A 22,664-nucleotide genomic window follows, 5' to 3' on the forward strand; every position below is an offset into this window, starting at 1 on the left:
CTAAAACTATGAATGATTTAATAAAAAATGACTAAATGAAATGACGTCAATCTGCACTTCTCCATTGTACACAGTAGGTCTGTCACCTTTGAAGGAAAGAAGGTTACATAAAGATGTGGCAAACTATAGAGGGCACTATATATTATCCTATAATCCAGCTACAGCATGTATAACGATTAACAACTTATTTACTTATTTATTTGCAACCATCATACTGTGAAACATAAATGACCATTTTTTAGGTAAATGTACAGTACCATGTTTCCAAATATGAAATGGATTTCAGAAATGCAAATTTATACAATAATATAAATAAATCTAAAAGATGTAAAAAGAAAAATTGAGATACACAGGACACATGATTAGAGGAAGCTCTGGCCCATTGTTAAAGCTTGCACTCGAAGATCTGTGGGAGGAAGGGCAGGGAAGACCAAGGAGATCGTGGATGGATGACATCAAAGAGTGGACTGGACTGGGAACCTACGCTGACGTCAAACGGATGGCAGAGGACAATGACGATTGGAGGGTCATGATTGCCAACCTTCGGATCAAAGACAGCACATGAATGAATAATGAATAAATAAATCAAAATAATAACATTTTCCTTAGGGTGTGGTATTAAATTTGTTTTCGTAATTAGTTTAAACTATCTCATATAGCATGTAGATTTAATAATAGTAAAAATTGCAGCTAACAAGCTAGTGCTAATAAAAAAAAAATATGTCTTGTTTAAATACAGTAGATTTAAATAAAGTAAATGCAAAAAAAAATGTGTATTTAATATAAAATGAGTAGATACAGAGTACAGCTACAGTATAAACTGTGATGTAATCGATTGTTTAGTGATCTTATAACAGCCCCAATCATTATACACAACCAGACAAAGGACATGTTATTAAATTCTAAATTTGATAAATACCATGGTCGCTCATTACCATAGCAACTAAAAGCAACTAATAAGATGGTTAATAATGCAAGGCAGAATAGAGTACTTTAAGGTGGACATTTCATTGGTAGTAGTTAATACAGAAATGCAAGTCAACAAAGGATACATAGAAAATAAATTACACCTCTGTTTGTCATCATATTTGTTCTTTTAAGAGACACAAACAATAGAGGATGAAATATGTACTTGATTTATATGCATGAGTCAATGAGCACAACACCAATAGTTCACAAATAATGATCATCAAATTACTGATTATAACCACAATATTTATATCTCTATGGAAACTAGCAAACAATTATCTTATCCAACAATTAGATATTTTAAAAGAGTTTAATATTGAAAATTGTAGCTGACACAAATTATATCCATGGTATTTTGAGAGAGAAAGGTTATTGTTTCACAACCTGTTGTTTTATGAGAACCAGTAAAATTTTGCCCTGATATTGTTACCTAATCTAAAGCTCTGTCTATAGCAGTTTGACAAAAAAGTGTGATATGCCCAAATATGGTAGTGATATGCCAAAATTTTATTTTCTTTATAAATAAATCTAATTAATAATTAAAAACCGTGTTTCAATGTGTTTTTATATCGCATTGACATAACCCTAACCCTTAAAAATTGCAATATCTAATATAAAAAATATAACAATTTTAAACACATACAAAAAGCATCAACTGACATAATCAAATGGTTGACTGAATTATACCAACTTAACTTAACTTATACTAATTATAAGTTAAAATATGAACATTTTAATGAGCTTCTTTTATAAGTTGTGCTGTGCGGTAGATCAATAAGTCACCAGTCTATATTTATTTTGGCAGTGGCTAGTGTAAAGCAACTGTTAATCCAGGTCCAGTAAGAAATAACTACATTTTGTTAGAAATTTCTAAATTTGGCCGAAGATAGTTTCAGAATGATCTTATTTATCAAACTCTTATCCAAATTTCGTTAAAATTAGGGGGTTACTTGAGCAAGTTCTTTTTAACATCCTACTGCCAGTGACGACAGATCTTGCCACTTACTGGCCCAAAATAGTTTGCCAACAATTATTGATTTAACATACTGCATCAAGAAATAAATAAAAAATTAAGAAATTATTGTATATAATAATAATAGCAAAAAGTAATATGAATTAATTGTCCCTCAACTGCGTTAATTGTCATGGTAACATACAATATGTATACAATTAATAAACAAGCAAACACTACATCATTATTTACTTACGGTACATTATTCTTGTCGTAGAATATTCATCTAGTGTTAAAATTAACATTTTTATTGCTAACAATAAAAGCAGTAGTAGTAGTAATAATTGCTAAGTTGGTTAAAATTAATTAATTTTTTTTGTATTAATCTTTTATATTTATGGTTATGAGAATATAGTATCAATATAACCTTTACGTTATATAAAGTTGTCAGAAATTAGCTCAGCTCAGAAATTATATTTTATTTTCTGCCTAAAGATGATTTATACAGTATTACAGTATCATCAGAATTAAGAGAGAAGGAGAATGTTTGGAAAATTACTGTAGTAATAGTGAAATCATATGATATACAGTATTGTACAGTATTGTGCTAATTCTACTTATTAAAGTAACCTATTTTTATTAATATTACAGTACAACACAATTCCTAATGATGGAAACTATTTAATTAGTATTAAACGACGACTTCCAGTCAGTCACGGATACTGTATATTATTTCATTCTTCATTCCTTAATTAGAAAAGGATGACATCATTATCTCTAAAATACTGTATATAATAAACCAGGAATAAAATGAATACTTGTTTGAGTATAATAGTACTTACTAAAATCCTCTTTTATTTTAAGTCATACATTCACTTTCGTAAGCAAAATGAATGCACCCAGGGTGTTGGAATACTAAATAACATTAATGAATAATACAGTAGATGTTTTTTTTAAATAATTCACACATCATGTTCTTTTAAAGGTTAAAACAAGGGAGATACTTCATTTTTAACATCTTTTTATTTCGGAATATATACAACATTTGCTTTATAAAAACACATACAAGACTTCTTCAATAATCAGTTTTTAAGTTCCGTTTACAAAACGGATGTTTATCTAATCTACTTTTTTGCTGTTACTTGGGATTAATAAATGAAGCAAGGCTATTCCTTCTTAGTAAAATAACATGCAGTACATGATGTTACAAATAATAATTAGCATTGAACATAGGCTGTTCCATTTGTTTATAGGGGTGTATATTAGTTAGTAATCTCGATATTATTGTTACATCAGGAAGTTAAACAATCGAAGGAAGTAACAACAGAAGCAGGCAATATTTTATTTAAAACTGTACAGTATTACTGTAAAATTAGCTTAATATATATATTATATACTGTAAATAGACATGATTTAAATGATTTAAAAATAGACCTAAAAGAACAGGTAATATAGAAACAAGTTCAAATAAAATCATACAGTAAAACCATAACTTTGAGGCCAACAAAATGTCCCCTTAAAATAGGGGTGTGTGTCCCCTAAAGTATGAGAGTCCTCTCAATGAGGGATGGTCATATTTAACTTTAATCTTTTCACAGGAAAATATCCCTTTAATAGTAAGGGTGTCCATTGGTATAGGAGTGTCCCCTGAATAGGGGTGTCCCTCTAAATAAGATGTTCTGCTGCATTTAGATAATATAATAATGAGAAAATGTCAAGATGACTTAAATATGTTAATGCTGTAATCAATTATGTAGCAACAGGAAACAAACAATGCTAAAAACACACAAAAATAATTATCAAAAACATGCATTTTTTATGTACTGGTTTTCGCAAAGTCATACTCTTATAATCTTTACTCTAAATTGAACATTCACTATTACTGTTTATACATTTGTTTTCAAATTTTATTTATTATTCTGTCATAAAAAAATGTACAACATATTTTAAGCATGACAAAATTATGAACAGGTATCTTTTAAACCTATTCTGAAAATTGAATGTATGCCATCTAAAAAAAAATGGCTGAAAATTGATTGTTTGTATGTACTTACTAAATGTAAAATACTGTTGTAAAGTGTAAACACTTGTTGGATAATTAGGAGGTACCCCAGCATGAATGACTCGAGTAGTAACCCTTATGGTTTAAGAGTTGATAATGTATTGAGCTTCGGCATTAAGGTTACAATATATTTACTATGTTGTTTTTTTAAAATATAATTCAGATAAAGGATATATATCCTTTAGATTTCATAGAAAATAATAAAATGTTATGGTATTTCATTGAAATGTCATTAAACAATAGACACACTGTATTAAACAACTAGAGTATTATTTAGCGACAGCAGAGTCAGGTGATCATGACAGAGAGAGAGACCCTATATTTAAATGGCTACCATTTTTGTTAATTCTAGGGGTATGGGTCCATGTTTTTTTAAAATAAGAGAGAGCTAACATAATATAATACCATAGTCTGTCAAAAATAACCCCCATCCTCCATCGCCTCTGGATTAGCCTTTAGGCTACAGTAACTCTGAGTTAAACCAGTCCATGATTAAACTAGTAATTTCCTGCAATGATCTAACTTACTGCCATGTGTTTTTCCACTAAACATGGCATATTGTACTGTTTTTCAATTAAGTGGGTACCTGTTTGTAGGTTTCAATATTGTTTGACATTAGACACCTTATCTCTCCAGCCAAAAACCTCATTAAATTACTAATTCATATTATTCCAAAAAGGGCATTTATGGAATCACTGATGATGATACATTTCAATGATAACGGATGGGCCATGATCCACAAAGTAATACACAACAAGATAGTCCCAGTTCCACTACCTACATACTAGGCCCTCCTGTACTATAGAAGTTTCAAACTGTAGGGTTTTGGGAGCGACTGAGAATGTTAAAATGTGGATATATAATTCAAAAATAAAAGAATAGTTTTGGTAACTCTATTTGAAAGTAGAAGTCATAAAGTAACTTGAAAAAATCAGGTACTTTTTTACTTGGTCTAAAAGCAAATAACAAGGCTAGTCAATGATTGGTATAGTGTTTTATGTCCTGGTAGGAATAACACTATAAAGCACACTTGACCTACAAAGCTAAACTATACTTCCGTCTTGTTTTAACATAGTAGTAAATTCTAAGTAAACTTTAGTTTCCTTCTACAAATACATTTGGATTTTTAATATTCATAACTACATTCTCAATTCTTTATTATAATATACACTATACACCACACCACACATGTGGTTCAAATATCGTAACCGGAATCTGGCATTTTGAAATACTGAAGGGGCTGGGAGGGCGAGCCAGGATCTACTGTTGATATCCAATTCAGTTATTGTATAGATTCTTTGGACAGATTATAATTTGAAAAACATTATTGCAGTAAATTGTTTATATTTATGATTTTATTAAGTTCTTCGAAAAGTAATAGAATTAAAGACTATAGGGTCAGTGAGCAACATTTTCATCACATGTTAACTGTATCTTAATCAGTATACCAGCAATTTATATCGCTTATACTTATAGTGTAGGCTCATGCAATGATGACGTGAAAAGTGAAAACCACAATAACCATATACAGTTAAGAATGAATAAAATAATAAATAAAAATGACTGTAGGTAGATAATTTTTGAAATAATACCCACTAATAAAAATGTATCAAAGTTATTTACATTGCATTTTAAATTAATGTTAGTGATTTACAGTATATTTTTAAAAAAAATTAAAATTACAAAACGTAGGCCTACTGTTAATATTGAACATACTTTATATACTGTACATACTGTATATAACTAAGCATAACTTGCCATTCTCATTTTAACGATTTAGTACAGGTACTATTGCATTAGCTTTTTATAAACATTTTCAGAATATTGAATGATTCGTCTGTTTATAACTGCTCTGCTCCACCGCATCCAAAATATTTTTTTAATGGACCATATATAGCCTTCGATATTCAAGATAAGCGGCAGATATTAATTGAATACAAATTTACTTTTATATAACAGTTTTAATTCCTACGTTTTTTAGATCTAATTTAAGGTCACAAACTATATTTAATGTAAAAAATAAATACTATATGGTCCTATTGAGATAACTTTCCTCGTTTAAACAGTTAAAAATGTGAAAAATAAGTTGATTCTAATAATTTTAGTGGCCCGCTATAAATCCCAAACATGCATTGCACACTAGAAAGACAGCGATACCATTACCAAACTTCGATAGGCAACTGGATTCCACTTCTTGTTTGTAGAGATGTTCTCATTAATTATTCAAAATCATACAAACGATCTAAAGCAAATTTAAATGCTTTTTTTTGGTCTAAATTAGTAAATATAATTTACTTTCGTCACGATATACACGAGATCACACTCGAATCATTGCGTGGAAGTACAAAATAAGCGGCACTATTGGATTTCTAAAGTAATGGTATTAAAAATAAAAAATACTCTCCAAATGTGAACATTTTTTTTTAAACGACCGTTCAATAGTTTGTACTATTGCATGCCATGTGACCCACAATCGTCCAATCAAATGACTGGAATTTATTTAGGTGTTATATAATCTTATCAACATTATTATTCAATGCTGCTGACAATATAATAGATAGGCCTACTAGTAAATACTTACTAGCTAGTAGTAGATTAGATGGATACAGTCACTCACTGAGTCACTTAATATTATATATTTGACAGAGAAAATTAATAAATGGATAATAAAGAATTAAAGTGAACTTAACAGCTTGTAAGTTTTTTTTTGTCATTTTAGTTAAAGCCCCATTCCCTACGTTTTTTAGATCTAATTTAAGATCACAAACTATATTTAATGTAAAAATAATACTATATGGTCCTATTGCGATAACTTTTTTCGTCTTTAAACGGTTAAAAATGTGAAAAATAAGTCGATTCTAATAATTATAGCGGCCCGCTATAAATCCCAAAATGCATTGCGCGCGGATTGATATTTTTGTTTTTCACCTGTAATTCGCCCACTTTTCGATCGATCGTGAGGCCAAAACAAATGGAAGACTCCTAACTTTTCAGCGAAAATACCGGGTTTTCCCCAATTTGTATCAACGGAGTCTGGCAAAAATAGAAAGACAATTAATGCAGCAACTATACAACATCAGGCTAGGTATATAGCTCGCGTACGATGTTCGTACGTTACCGATGTTTACCAGCTAGGCCTACAAAACTAAGCCTAGCTAGGCTAGGCCTAAGACCGTCCACGAGAGGTCGATCGCCGCGAGCTACTTAGGTAGTGCATTGTTTCTCACTTTTTATCATAATTTACCATAAAACGTACATTTAAGACAAGAAATGACATGGTTTAATGTTTTTAAAGTGATATATATGTATTATTTTCCAAAAAACGTCCAAAATTGCAGGGAAGGGGTCTTTAACGTAGGCCTACTGCTATTGGTGATAGGCCTACAGTAGCTTACCTCCAGACGCGGAAGGCTCTTGAACAGCGATGTGGTTGAACTGAAGGAGATTGCTCCTCTCCTACGGAGTACATTCTGTGGAATATGTCTATCCAACGGTAAAACAGGTAAATCGTGGCAAACGGCCATTACTATAAATGCTTTACAAAGCATTATATACTACATAGCATAAAATTAAACAACACTACTATGGCTTGGCCAACACAAAGTACACCTCTTCCCGTATATATTTGCACAGCTTCCAGTATTAATTAAGAGTCTTTCTTATGCTAGTAGTAGAGTAGGCCTCTCGTACTACCACCACAGTTTTAGTTCACAGATGATATAATAATAATACGAGAGATAGCGGACTAATTTTGACCACGTAGAGAGGGCGCTGTTTCAACAACTCGCGCGTAAAAATAGGATGGGCGTTTGCGTAAAGGGGAATGCGTACCGGAAACGCGCATACTTCTAACTTACTAGTAGTTCAACGCACTTTTAATTACACTTGCGTTTACTGTGTTTTATTCATTGAAATATGAAATGAAATATTATTATAATATTGAAATTGCGCTTACTTTGAACACTCACACGCTAGCCACAAAAGCATAATTACTAATTTTTATATTTGTAAAATGTATAAAATAATCACAATATCACCTACAATAATACCATAATGGTCATAAAAATGTATATAGGCCTAATATTTGTTCCTAATTTTCTGAAATTATAACGTGGGTGTTCTTAAAAATTGAGGGCGCTAAACATAAAATTTACGATATCGAATACTGGTGGCTTAATGCCACTGAAAAAAAAATGTTATGGCGTGCTCCCTGTGCCTCAGCACTAAGGCCCTGCTACAGCCCATGGGACATCACCAGATGCAATGATACTGCTGCCTCATGATGTGTGGTGGTGGAAAGGAGGAAGTATAATTCTGTGAACCCCTCGCATAACTTTAACCATGCTTTAACTGCGAGCCATGACATCCGTATTATTAACACGACGCTCAGGCGACTGAGAAAACCTATCATCTTATTTGTAGATAGGTTAATACGGTTCTAATAATTAATTAACTAATTATTAACTAATTTCGTTCCGGCAAGATGGCATCATGAATATGCATATTTATGAAGTAACGACGAATCACGCAATATGAAGCGCGTGTAAATCGACAATTATTGTCAGCGTAAGTTCGTAACGGGCAATGCTCTGTTTTGAGTAGGCCTACTCTTTCGAATCTACGGATTTTTTTTTTTTTGCCATTCGCGGCCTTCTGTCAAATAAATAATGCACAAATTAGCCTAAAATCGGGTTTAGTTCATGAGTTATGTCCATATTCATGGACGTCATTTTGAGGGAACGAAATTAATAATGCTCTTCGTTACGTGTTTAAGAAGAAAATTTATATCTCATCGTAGTTGTACGACATACGTTGTTATACAAATTAAATGGCATTGTGCAGGTGTAGTGGGAAGGTGGTTTTTTTTATTATTCGCAACGTATGTGGCAACTGACGTGTGTGGCCACACCGTCCTAGATTAACATATGATAAATATTATTTAAAACAAATTTTGTTTTTGTTGTATGGGGTTGTATTGAGGACTGCGATTATTAAAGCAAGATGACCAGTTAGCTCAGTCGAGTAATTCATTATTGTAACTGTTTTATGAATTAAAATTAGGCTTTTGTATACGGCTGGCCTAAAAATTGTCACTTTTAGGCTGTTTTATCAGTGTTTTTTTGGCAATACCGTACCGGGCAGCTGTAACATTCCGTTGATTTTCTCCCATCATTTTTGTTCAAGTATAGGCCCATCTACGGATACGTATGTGCACTGTGGCGACCATAAATGTGATGTTGTGCGACAATGATATTGTATTTATTATATAATTATACATATTTGGTGTTGATTAACGAATACTAACGTAATTTTTTTTAATAACCATCATTTGAAATGCAGTTCACCTAAAATAGTTTTAATGGTCACGCATGTGTTTGTACAAAATGCGTTTCAGTAAAAAAATCACTAAAATGCGGACGATGAGTTGGTAACTATGAAATTCTTTAAATAGTCCTAATATAGTAAATCTCTGTATTTATTCGAACTTTTGTTCAGGAGGGTTCTTAGGGGAAGTATATTCGAGTGAAGATTGTTTAGGTGTAGGAATAGGTAAAAAGTGAACCAACTTGATTGCAAGCATTGAATGCTTGGTAAATAGTAGATCATGGCAATTAATGAATTATTCTACTACAAATACGAATGTGTTTTAATGTCTATTTCGTGCCTAGCTTACCTGTATAAACCGACAATAGCCCGAGGGCTTTCGGATACGAAAGTAAAAAGTTCCTAGAACACCCCTGTACCATAATGGACTTGTCCGCAACCACGCCCTTACGACGCGGCTTTTATTCGATTCGATAATGGGGGTGGGTTTCAAAATGATTTTCTATTAGGAGTGTTTATTCAAGAGAGGGAAGTTTAATTAAATCGGGTCGTTTATTCCAAGATGTTCTGTGGAGAGCGTTTATTCGGAGGGGGAGGGGTGGTGTTCATTCCAAATGACGTTCTGCGCTATATAATCTGTGGTTCTATTGGGAGCGTTTATTCGAGGGTAGTTTACTCAAAGTGTGGAGTTTATTCGAAGGGGCCTTTAATCAAATAAATACGGTCTATAACAATAATACACATAGAGCACATTTTCATTTTAATAATCTAAGCATCCTTAAATTATAATTTTAAACAATCTTGAAATACACTTTTTGATCTTAAAATTGTTAACAAATCTGGAATAACTTCATGCATTTATCGTGTATAAATGTAATACAAATTATTATTAGTATTTAGTATTATATTAAATTAAAATAAGTTCATTTTTAATACAGTATAACAATGATAAATAGTAATTATTTCAAAATTAATGTTAAAATTATACAGTTTATGAAGTAATAAAACACAAAATATATCCTATGAAAGGGTTTTTATCAGTTGATTTACATAAAATAAAACACTATTTCGATGCAATAATACATTTCCACATTTTTAATAAAGGAGTAAAATCATCATAATTTTGCAATGGAAAATATTACCATAATATAAAGTACAGTACAGTTCCTCCCACTGATGCCAGTCGCATCCAAGAGGCAGTCTTTTCTAGCATCCAAATATATGCTGGGTCCGACAGTTGAAGGGCTTCCTTGACTGGGTTAGCTTCTTAGCTTGATCGCACTGAAGGAGATTGCTTAATTTAATTTAAGTACTGTATAAAAATAATTACATAATATACCTGCAATGATATCTAGTAAATGAAACTGTACAAACAATATAAACATACTGTCACATTAGCTCAAATATGATAAATATTTGTTTTGTAAAAATTAAATTAAATAGTCTGGATTCATCCACAATTTGACTCCTATTAAAGCCATTTTCAAAAATAATATTTCTTTAAAATTAAACATTGATCATGGTTAATTTAACTTTGAATTGTAGTAGCCAGTGTTCAGATTGAACTTTTCTTGGTCAATATAACCAGTGACATGGTTACTTTTACAAAATTAAATCAGTGCGAAAGCGGCTTTAGACAAAAAAAAAGTGTCGTGTCCATATAAGGTTGCTATTTACAGTATTATTATTAATTGATAAATGTAATTTACATGGTTTCTTGGATTACTACTAACAACATTCTACCATATCACATTTCATGTTGTCACACGCATATAGAGGCAACAAAACAATGTTCCAAACATCCAAATCTTCCAGTAAATTTGTCTGCATGGCTGTGTTAATAACATAGGTATACCAATGCCACAAGAGAACAAGACAGCTGGAACAGTCTTTGATAAGCTCAGCTTGGATACTCTCGGGTTATCACCTAGACGACCTCGCTTGTTAGTATCATTTGAGTAAAATTCATCTAAAAGCCTATGAAAGAGAATTGATGTGGCAATTAAATATTTCAGTCTATATTAATTCTTAATTAATTTAATTATTGTTTATTTGATTTTCCTTATTAGTTTTGTATTTAGGATGCACCATTAATATGTTCGTTTGTCGCTGATATGAAAGTGTTTTCTGAATAAAATTATTACATAATATTATTACATAAATAATAAACCTCTGAACAAAATGATAATGTCATACTTGTCTTTCTCTTCAAATATTCCATGCAACCACTTATGAACTCCAGTCTCATCTTCTGGTACGTCCTCGAGAGGGCGACGTTTAAGGTGAATATGAACCTGTGAACATTGTCCCATTAAATAATCTGGAAAAATAAATTTATATTTGTTTCACTGTACAGATAACAGACATACTTGTTTTCCCAAAAAATATGAAAATTAATAAAGAAGAATAAAATAAAACCTTGAATAGGCCATTTTGTAGTTTTAATAATAATTCACTGGGGGAAAACCTGAAATGAAAACCATTAAAAAATAATCAAGCAGTATAAATTATTTGATAGGATATCGAACAAAATAAAATTGGGTAATAATAATTCATGACATTATTCATGCAGTCACAGACTTCTAGTTGATTTATTACTATTTTATTTTATTTTATTCAGGAATAAAAATATACATAAAAATACCCAACGACTAAACAAATTGCATTTACAAAGGCTAAAATTTGGGACAATGAAAATAAATAAAAATAAATAAAGTTGTTTTATCCTATGGCTGTGACAAGCATAATGAATGCGCTGCTTGCACAGCATTTATTGTCAAATATATAAACATATTTAAAACTTGTTTTTTTGTACTCAGACAAAGCTCTTAAGATTAAATATAAACAAAGCATAAAAAAACATTAAAAAACATGATAATGAAAAAACATCAAAAGATTCAAAAGCATAGGCAAAAAAGAAAATCCTATAATAAAAATTGTCATGGAGGCCTACAATGAGATAACACTGATCTATCATAATAAGCAATGTATGATCCTACCTGGAATTGATGGTGCTTTTTTCCTAGTAACTTCACTAACTTGCCCTTCTACCTCTTCACCTGTACCTCCATACGCTATTGTAACATCATATATTGCATCATAGTGCTTTCGTAGACCCTGGATACATAGATTTGTTGCACGATACCTCGGTGATAATACATTATGAAGTATGGATAAATCTAAATAAAAAATATACATCTGGTCAGCAAAATACTGTTAAGCTTTGTCTACACTATCAAACTAGTTTGAAAAAAAAAAGATGTTCCCAAATATGGTAGTGATATTTTTGTCACATAAAGTTTGATAGTGTAGAGTTTTACATCATGTTTAATTCATAAATACATAAATAATGCAATGGCATGCTGTAGATTGAAAATGGCTGATGATTTTGACAGAGGTCCAAACTTAAAAGTTGAATATCGGGAAAATTTATGAAACCATTTGGATGTGTATGGATGTGTTTTCCAGACATGGAAAAGTGGGGAAATGCATTTTTCATCTTTAGGTAACAAACTACATGTAGCTGAGCCTAAAATGTTTACAAATCGGGATGTTTTTCCACATATCCAAAAGATCGGAGAGAAATTACACCTTAGTGGGAGGTGGAATGATAACTTAGAATAGCGGGAACCTCCCCAAATTATTGAAATACACATGAGGTCTGTTGTTGTGATGATGATTTATGTCAAATGTTACCTTTGCTTCTTGCAAAATCCTGACTTGATTCTAATGCTTCCTTTTTCTCTGGGTTGTATCTTGTTCCTTCCGGAAAGATTACCATCCAGACCTGTAAAGTATTTGCTTTGTAATTGGAAATTTCAGTTTGTATAAATTGTACAAAAGTAAGCTATGACTGTCAACTGGACTATACATGTATTAGTTCAGCAGATAGAGAATCAATCAAAATAGTTAATTGTTGTTACAGTGATAATGTATAACCAAATACATATCAGATAGTGTTAATCAAGTATTTATAATATATCTATTTCTTACAGGTGTTTTATGATGTTCAAAGCTTGCCAGCTGACGTTTACATCTGTTAATATTACGTTCATTAAACTTGTTACTTCTCTTCACATACAAGCATCCATGCTGCATTAAAAAAAATTATCGTAAGCAAGTGACTTATTTAGAAAAACAAGCCAATTTATTTTTTTCCTCACAAAATGTAAGATTAATCACTTTTAAAATTTGATACTGTATATAAAATAAGTCGCAATTATTTTACAATTAGTTACCAATCCAAAGTAGAAGCCATATAATGGCATATATTTCAAGCCATCCTTTAAGACATATCGCATTCTGCCAAGGCAACCTGTACGAATAGCAAGCATGTCGGCCACAATCCAATCCATTGTACTTTGATGGTTGGATAAATACAGCACATTCTCCTTCTTTAAATCATCAACGTCACCAGACAACACAACCTAAAAAAAAACAGACTTTCCATAAATCTAACATGCAATTATTATTAACAATAAGTAACAGTTTTCTCATGTTTTTTTATATTATTTATCATCGTAGGCAGCTTAGACGTTCCATACAGCATTCCAAACACCGCCCTCTCTTATACTGCACACTGTTCTTCACGTACCCCAACCGCACCACCAACAGAGCAACACCAAAAACACATTTTTAGGCTGCGCCTACAGACTGTTTTTTTAAATTATTATTTATTATACAAACATAACATAACCTTTTTTTTCACCCTACCTCAACTCCAGTAAAATGTTCAAAAAAGAACTCGATAAAACGCTGATACGTTCCCCAAATACAATCGTCCCCTGCGCGGAACCATCTCGTTGGCATCAGCACAGAGGCTAGCCTCCAGCCTACGATTAGCGTTAAATACTGAGGGCCAAGGCCCATTAACGCCGCAGCTGGTACAGCAAACCGTAAGGTATTGATGTGAAATATTACTGTCAACATTATGGAAACAGAATAATGTCCGTTGTTCACGAAGATATATGCAGCTCTTGGGCTGGCTTATTCGACCTGCACATGTGTGGTATTGGTACGGTTACACGGTCTGGACTCTGGAGACTACAACACTTGCACTACGGAGGAAGGTATGGGACGGAATTTGGAAAGCACACATTTTGGCTTGTGGTACATGATATATCTAATACAAATTTTAAGGTTCACACTTACAACAACTTAAATTTCAATATTATTAGTATTGCGTTGCTTTAATTTGATTTTAAAAATGTCTACATTGTAATTTTAAAGTTGTATTGTATCTCCCTGAAAAAATGATTATTGACATTTTATGTTGGTGAATATTCAATGTTAATGTCACATGATAGTTATCCACTTTGACCAAAAATGAGACCGAACAAAAAATTATTTACCTGAAAAACTGTAATTTAAAGCAAAAATAGTCAAATTGGCTGCCAATCATTTATTATTTTCATTTATTTTGTCATTTTATAAGTGAAAACATTATTTCTTTTCGGTTTTTTTTTCTACGGAAGTGATTAACTTGATTAAAACTACAAAATAACCTATTCAAAGTCTAATTTAATTAATCTTCATTTTTCATGTTTTGGGGAACAACATCTTTAAGACGACTCTCAATAAGAGAGTAAAAGAACAATAAATAGGCCTACCATGGATTAAAGAATAGAAATCCATGGGCCTACCAACAAAATCGTAATTGTTATTATTAGGCGTAGGAATGAAGGAATTTTGAGAAAATTTACTTGTTTTATAAAGGAAAAAAAACTATAAAAGATACACTGTTATAGAAGTTGAATACATTAACTTTGAATTGTGATCGTCAGGGACGTTGTGAAATGAATAGCCTTACGTAATATGACAACATAAAAGAATTCAAAATAGTGCACTTGTCAATTAGTTGCCGTTCAGTGAACACTAATCACGTAAAAAAATGCCTCGCCCAATGACACAGCAGCATTGATCTCTTTTACCAAACCACCTACACTTGTTTACCGTATGAAAGAGATCTATTCAATTTCGTCGTCCAGGCATGAAGGCAAAATGCTGTCACAAAACAACACAGTTGGAAATTGCCTTCTCTTCCAGATTCTCATCCAGTTCTAGTGAAATATAGGCCAAAATATACAAAAAAAATGCTTGATGTTGTATTCAGTTGTTCTTGTATTCTAGTATTATTTATACCAGTTCAAGTATCATGTGGTGGATCGGGTAAGGTGTTATTTATTATATAGTGGATGTTCACAATAGTAGAAAAACTGTAGAAGTGAATAGACACTGATGACTGGTTTTGTAAGCCATTGTCTATTGGTTTCCGAAAATAGATTAATAATCAACAGGTATACGGTAGGCAAAGATGAAAAGTTAAAAATAAGACCGTAATTAAAAATAATGTAATTGACTTGATTCTTTACTTCAACTATACTGTTATATAACTTATTTGACTAAACATTGTATTTACTATTAGTGCAAAATAACAATTATGATGATTATAGGTAGTGTTTCATAGTCATTTAATTAAATCTATTGCCATTTTAACATTCTCAAAACAGTATTGTTTTTTTTTTAATTACCAGCAAAAATCTTTAACACTAGTATTATAGGAACCTATACTCAGTGGCGTAACGGTATATGAGCGCTCACTGGCTAAACCTAGGGGCCCAGATCTTAAAGGGTCCAGAGCACGAGCAATCCAATACAACTTCCCAGCGTTGGAGTGCTAAACCAGGGGCTTTTGTCCACTGTGTTACGCCACTGCCTATACTACTTAAGTTACAGCTGCTTTTGTGTAAGAATTCAGCTTGAATTTAAGAAACTCTATTGTAATGTATGAACTACGGTTAAATAATGTTAACGTTTATACTTAAAATTGACTTTGAGAAGACAATACTGTATTTAATCATAATCCCTAATCATTGTTGAGATTATTATAAAACGTTCTCTCCTACTCTACCCAACACAAATGTACGTGTTACCTTGTGCGTGAAGTGGACTCGTTATTGTATCAGTATGGACAGTAACCTTAATTCGTTGATCATGTTTATTACCACATTACATTACACACATTTTAGAAAAAGAATAGTGATACTTATATATGTGATAGCACGATATAAGTATTCACTCTTCCCTGGTAATAGTTTGTAATTATATTAATTATTATATTTGCTTAATTAAATCTAGTTTCAACAGTTACTATTGGAGGTTATGACCAACGAAAAGGCCTACATACTGTACAACATTATTTGTCATAATTAAATTGTTTTATCATTCACTAGTGCGATTAACGGATGGACCTGATGAAAATATCGGACGTGCAGAAGCAAAACCCGATGATAGCAACAGTCAATGGGGATACATATGTAGCAACGGATTTGATATCATAGACGCCGACGTCATTTGTCGTCAATTGAACTACGGTTGGGCAGCTCGTGTGTACGAAGAAAGTGACCCACCTGGGAATCCGAAGTTATGGAACGTTGACTGTGAGGACGGCGATGAAACAAATATATTTGAATGTGAGAATAATGAAGGAACGTGTAATAATCAAAGCGTTATAGTCGAATGCGAAGATGTTGAATATTCAGGTAAGTTTGATATGTATTATTCTTGGTATTTATTTAATATATCGGTGTTCCATGTGAAACCTCTGTTCTGTATCTATAATTTATTCAGATTAATAGGCAAAGTTATCACATGTGCAGCCTGTATCATAGGTCATAAGCATAAGCTTAACATTAATGTGACGGTAAATAATAACATTCCTTTTTCATAGACTACTTAGCTTTCCATTACTTCTTATCCCTAACATTCCATAGTACGGTTATATTATTTTTCCTTCATAAACAGTCTAAAAACTTATCCAATACAAGGCACTGTGGCCCACTATATTCGTCAGTCTTTTCTAGACATTAGCCCCTAGGCCTACTTTCTCTATTCTCTACATGTTACTCCCTAATCCTCTCAGTTTCAGCGACCTTCTTTCTAAACTCTTATAAATTAGTTTAGTTCATGTGTAGAGTATATAGACCTGTATGTCAATATGTTTATTTCCAATACTTCCTTTATTGAAAATCCTTCTAATGTGTTAATGTTTTAGAACCATTCAAGAAAATACGTTTAGAGAACTCTGTAGATGACGTGAACGACGGAAACTTAGAAATAAGGGATAGCGGTCAATGGAAGCCTATTTGTGCTAATGGGTAAAATACGTTTATTCTTTGCCAGAACGAAATAGTATATCGAAACGTTAAGGTGCACTGTAGTACAGCCTCACTTCAGAAATGAGATCAAGACAATTTAGTATTTTAAATTGACGGCGATTAAAATGCTATACAAAATAATAATGTAGCTTGATGTTCTTTGTTACAAAACGCTTTTTAATTTAATCAAATCAAATTCACATTTATTTAGCAATATAAATATTTACATTGTTACAGGAATCCAAGTAATGTCTGTAGTCGTAAGACCTTTTGGAAAAAAAAAGATAATCACAAAAAGAAAAAAAAAACATGAAATACATTTTTAAATGTACAAGTTGAAAAAAAAGTATACATACATATAAAATAAAATATAACGATACAGTACTATATCTTTGATTTCTGAAAATGTGATTAAATCTTCAAACTTCCTCTCAGCTATAAAAATACATAATCATATATCTATCTATTTTCAGGTGGGACATTGAAGATACGACTGTTGCATGCCGCCAACTAGGCTTTTTATATGCAGTAGAGTTTACAACATATACAAACCCTGCATATTATGCAAACCAAATATATACACATTTCGACTGTGAAGGCAACGAAGGATACCTTCTTGCATGCGAACACATGAAAGACACATGCACTGAGTACGTAGCAATTAAATGTGCTGTAGAATTTGAAGGTAAATTACTGCATTATACTGTTGTCAATTTTATAACAAAAAAAGAAAACATACAATAAAAATATTAGAGTTGAATGTTATCAAATCATATGAGCTGGGGATGTTTCAGATGTCAATCCACTCCATAAAATGGAGATCGTTCTGAAAAAAATTCCATTTCATCAATATTCAATTTATTAATAATTATAATTAATAATAATTATAATAGGGTGTAATAATTATTATTTTTTCCAAACAATATGTGATCATATCGTGATCATATTTAATTGTAGATTACGCTTTCGAGGATTATCCATGGCTATCTAGTTATTATCCATGGTTTGATCCATGTGACGAATTCTATTGTGAAAATGGAGGAACTTGCAATATAGATGAATACTACCAAGCGGTTTGTGAATGTACTCAAAACTGGCAAGGAGCGCTCTGTGATATACCAGGTTAGAAAATTGAATATTGTATTATTATAACAAGTACAGTGTGCATTTAGGACTATTGTATTTTGACGGATTTCCCTGTTTTGCTGAGAAAATTGTTCACGATTAAGAAAGATCGTTATTTTTTCCTGACATCAAATAATTTCATAAAAATATCAATCGATTCTGAAGCTTCCATTATATATACTCACTAGTTAGATATGTGTCTACTTTTACACATCTATAGTATAATAACTGTCAGTAATCGGTTAAATATTATCAAATGACAGCCGCAGAATCGGATGAAAATATTATAGAGATAGACCTGTTGAAGACGTGTAAGGTATAAACTAATCAGGATATTTATAAAGACATTGTTTATTCAAAACTTAAATTTATGCTTACGGTTTGGGTCAGACCATGGCAAATCGTAAGTGTAAATGGGGTCTAAGATTTATTAAATCATTTCAGAAAATGAGAGTAGTGAGGACAATAACGGTGACGTAACTGACTTTGCAGTTACTACTATAAAAGATGGTTAGAAACAAATTACATTTGTCGTTGGTGTTTCGATTGATAAAGTGTTTGCACATTAAAGCAACGTTCAATCTGCACAAACCGTCTTCTAACACCAGTTATTCACATTGTAATGTAAAATATTTCTTAGCACAACACTTTCCATCCTATTTCGTCTCGTACTTTTCTTTTCTCCTACTTACTCACCGTACTCGTACTATCAGGGAAAATTTAAATTTTAATTTACTCTGTCCTGGTAGCATTATTTTTTCCCCTTTAATGAGACTAAGGCACAAATCACGAATAATTAGAATAAATATGACATAATATGGGACATTATAGCGGGCGCTATATGAATTATTCATGATTTCTGCCTTAACCTCATTGGAAAAAATAATGATGCGTCCTGGTACCATGGGTCTTGTGTTACCGTCTGGTGTTGACATCCATTCATTGTTTTGTTCACACAACCATAGATTTATTAACCCTTCAATGTAATAACGTTCTTTGTCACGTATGTCTTCATGTGTGATTTTTCATAACTTCATTGTAGAGTTTTGTTGGATAAATAACAATATGCAGTGACTTAGCGAAGGTTCCATCTAATTGAATGTGTTTAAATATAACCCCAGTCATGAATATTGGATCACACGAAAGCGAAAATTATATACATTAGGCACTGTAGCTGTAAACCATCCGATTATCGGTACTGTATCTATAAAGATGGCATTCTTTCTTACCTGGACTTCTGCTGCACCCTGCCTTCTGATATTGGTAGTTTTTATTATTTGGTATAAGGAGGATCCATTTTATTATTATTTTAAACATCAACTCTTTTAGGTAATGATGGTGGAGGAGGTGGCGGCAATAGCAATGAAAATCCACCACCGACTGACGCAGCGCCACAACAAGGATCAGAAGGTACGGTAGTCACGAATACATAATACTAATCATTGTTTTAAGCATAATCTACACTAGTAAAAACTTCACCAAATTCGAAGTTTCTCAAAGTTTCCAAACACAAGCAAATTTCCAAGCAAACGATTCTTTTCTAGGCTTTACTCGCATTTGTAAACCAAAATTTGCTATAGTTATAGTTTCGGGTTTAGACTAACTTTTACTTACCACATCATGAATATTTTATGTTGGCAGAAGAAACTAGATGATTTTCTGCATGTTCATATTTAGTTCTGTTTTATTTTCAGATAGTATAATCATATACATTGCTATTGGTGCTGCAGTGTTTGTACTTATAGTTGTGATTATCGTTATCATCGTTGTAGCGACTATAGCGAGGTTAGATTATATTTTACATGTTTCATTCACTTAATCATGGCCTGCTTGTTGTTTTAATCTGTTCAGATTACAGCAAGAACACCTATTAATAAAGGACAATATCGGTACCCAACACAGTCCTCATAATATAGACAGTTCTCCAGAAAAGGGATATAGGTTGGCCATATATAGGCTAGCTTTAAAACATATTTTGCTGCTCGTTCGGGAAGCGTCCTTAGGGCTGTTCCTTGAATAGGTTCAACATGGCGTATTCCAACCAGTGTAAACTGGTATTACTATTCTAACGTAGATCAATAATATTGACACATTTTAACTATTCAATAGACGAAATAATGAACGAAGATCTCAAGCAAAGGCACCCGTCGAAATGGGACTAAAAGGAAAACCAGTAACTGAGAAAAAACGGAATAACAACACTTATCAGCAGCCGAATGGACCGAAGAAGCCACCACAGGCACTTCCACAAAACAACCCTGCAGCCCCCGCCTCCAATTATTACCTCCAGCCTTCACCTAATTACACCGCTCGGGGCTCGACGGACGACTACACTGCGCTTACATCACCCAGCTCTGAAATTTACGAAGAAATTCCATATGATAGCATTGATAATGGAGGATACATGGATTTGAAACAACCATCGGAGTATGAAGCACCACCAGAGCTTCCAAAGCCAAGATAGTATTGCGTTTTGTTGGTATTTTAGATATACAGAAAGTTTATAAAGTATAGTAAATCACCACACAAGATACGGTACTAATAAACAACTTGAATAGATGTAGCTGTTATTAATGTTGTGTGCGGTACCAAGGCAATGTTAAACAGTAGTACCGACACAACGTCAATATGCCTATGTTCGTCGTGATATTAGGCCTACAAATACTGTACACGGTTACTCAGGTGTAAAACCTGATGCTTTTAACTAATCTAGGTTCTAGTGATCGGTCGAATAACCGAATAGATATTTGAATCGTTATTCTTACAGGCGTAGTTGATTTTACTAAATAACAATTCTAACGAATGCACCCGATGGATGAACCGAATTTCGAAACTTGTACGGATCAAAATACAAAAATTGAAACGCCGACTGGAATACTAACAACTTCGACAATAAGCTGAGACTTATGGCAAGTCTGCTAAATAACAGACAGTTTCGTTTATATATGTATATCTACCGTTTATGTGGTTAGATAACAAAAATGTAAACAATTATGATTGATAGATGCGTATACATTGTAAAAAGAATTTATATACAGTGTTATTTTTATATTTTTAGCTAACAATTAATTCTACATTTCCGTAAACCTTTTAACATAACATATTGGTGTTTGTTTGATGTGATATTTTAATTGGATACAAGTAGATTTTGTCGAAAAATGTATATAAGTAGATATAGAAATAAGATTAGAGTTAAAAGAGTGTGTGTTAAAAAATAACAATATAATAATATTATGCAACTACATTTAAAAATAAATTATTATATTTATATCTAAGTAACACAACTGGCAAATGAAAATGATTATTAAGATATGTAAAATAACAGTATTATATAGGACCAAAAAAGACATTAAATACAACATTGTAGGCTAGTAAAAGTACGGGTGAACCTAGAACAAATTGCAACATAATTTGTTATCTTGTTGATATGGTCCAAATAAACATCGTTATGAAATTACCATTATGGGGTAACTATGCTGCCATAAGGTAGTTGTAACGTCATAATTCTATGTTATAACTGCTTAAATTACATTATCCTATGCTAAAAAATGTAGAAACTGCAGGAAAACAATTTTCTAACATTTTCCTGTTGAAATGAACATGATATCCAAAGTTTACCAAAATCAGAAGAGGGTTAATTAGCAAAATGGCCTCTATTTAATATACCCAAGGAAGATTGAAATATAGAGAAAAGGTAAAAACCGCAGGAAAACAGCTTTCTTGACATTTTTCCTGTTGAAATTGATATACAAAATTTCATTAAAAAACAACAGTTATGAAAGATTGTGATCATCAACTGTATTTCAGCAACTTCTTTGTACTCACACGCACATCATATTTTAGAACTTTTACAATATTATTGTAATGAGGGCATTGTCTGTGTTTCAGGCTATTAAAACACATCCCACAATTCAAACTCATCTCAATTCCACAACTGGGTTTATCCAAAATTGAGATGACACGTGAAATGATAAATGGTATACTGCAGTTTTCGGTATAGTTAGAATCTCCATCTGCTTTTTTAGATGCTATTTCATTGCTAGACATTGCGTCCGATGTCTTTGATGTCATTTGT

The 22,664-nt window shown here is 32.2% G+C and overlaps 3 protein-coding genes across 3 annotated transcripts in view; 1 reads left to right on the top strand and 2 right to left on the bottom strand.

Moving 5' to 3' along the window:
- LOC144854192 (high affinity 3',5'-cyclic-AMP phosphodiesterase 7A-like) overlaps nt 1-7,618 on the bottom strand; it is a 49,986-nt gene extending 42,368 nt beyond the window's left edge. The window contains exon 1 of the mRNA XM_078712096.1: nt 7,379-7,618. Coding sequence (XP_078568222.1) covers nt 7,379-7,531 — 153 coding nt within the window. The 5' untranslated portion in view covers nt 7,532-7,618. The remainder of the gene's footprint in view (nt 1-7,378) is intronic.
- A 2,462-nt stretch (nt 7,619-10,080) lies between these two features.
- Nucleotides 10,081-14,329, bottom strand: LOC144853996 (1-acyl-sn-glycerol-3-phosphate acyltransferase epsilon-like). The gene is made up of 7 exons (XM_078711879.1): nt 14,022-14,329; nt 13,547-13,735; nt 13,302-13,400; nt 13,005-13,095; nt 12,308-12,487; nt 11,505-11,628; nt 10,081-11,285 (listed from the first exon to the last, which is right to left on the bottom strand). The coding sequence occupies exons 1-7, from the start codon at nt 14,235-14,237 to the stop codon at nt 11,063-11,065; spliced, it is 1,122 nt and encodes a 373-aa protein (XP_078568005.1). The 5' UTR covers nt 14,238-14,329; the 3' UTR covers nt 10,081-11,062.
- A 747-nt stretch (nt 14,330-15,076) lies between these two features.
- Nucleotides 15,077-22,366, top strand: LOC144853921 (uncharacterized). Its single transcript, XM_078711788.1, has 9 exons — nt 15,077-15,476; nt 16,541-16,849; nt 17,362-17,464; nt 17,938-18,149; nt 18,422-18,586; nt 19,034-19,099; nt 19,919-19,999; nt 20,284-20,374; nt 20,699-22,366. Exons 1-9 carry the CDS (start codon nt 15,401-15,403, stop codon nt 21,051-21,053), a joined length of 1,458 nt encoding a protein of 485 aa, XP_078567914.1. The 5' UTR covers nt 15,077-15,400; the 3' UTR covers nt 21,054-22,366.
- Nucleotides 22,367-22,664: the final 298 nt, after the last annotated feature.

This window comes from Antedon bifida, chromosome 10, assembly GCF_963402885.1.
Source record: "Antedon bifida chromosome 10, ecAntBifi1.1, whole genome shotgun sequence".
In the NCBI taxonomy this organism is placed as follows: Eukaryota; Metazoa; Echinodermata; class Crinoidea; order Comatulida; family Antedonidae; genus Antedon; species Antedon bifida.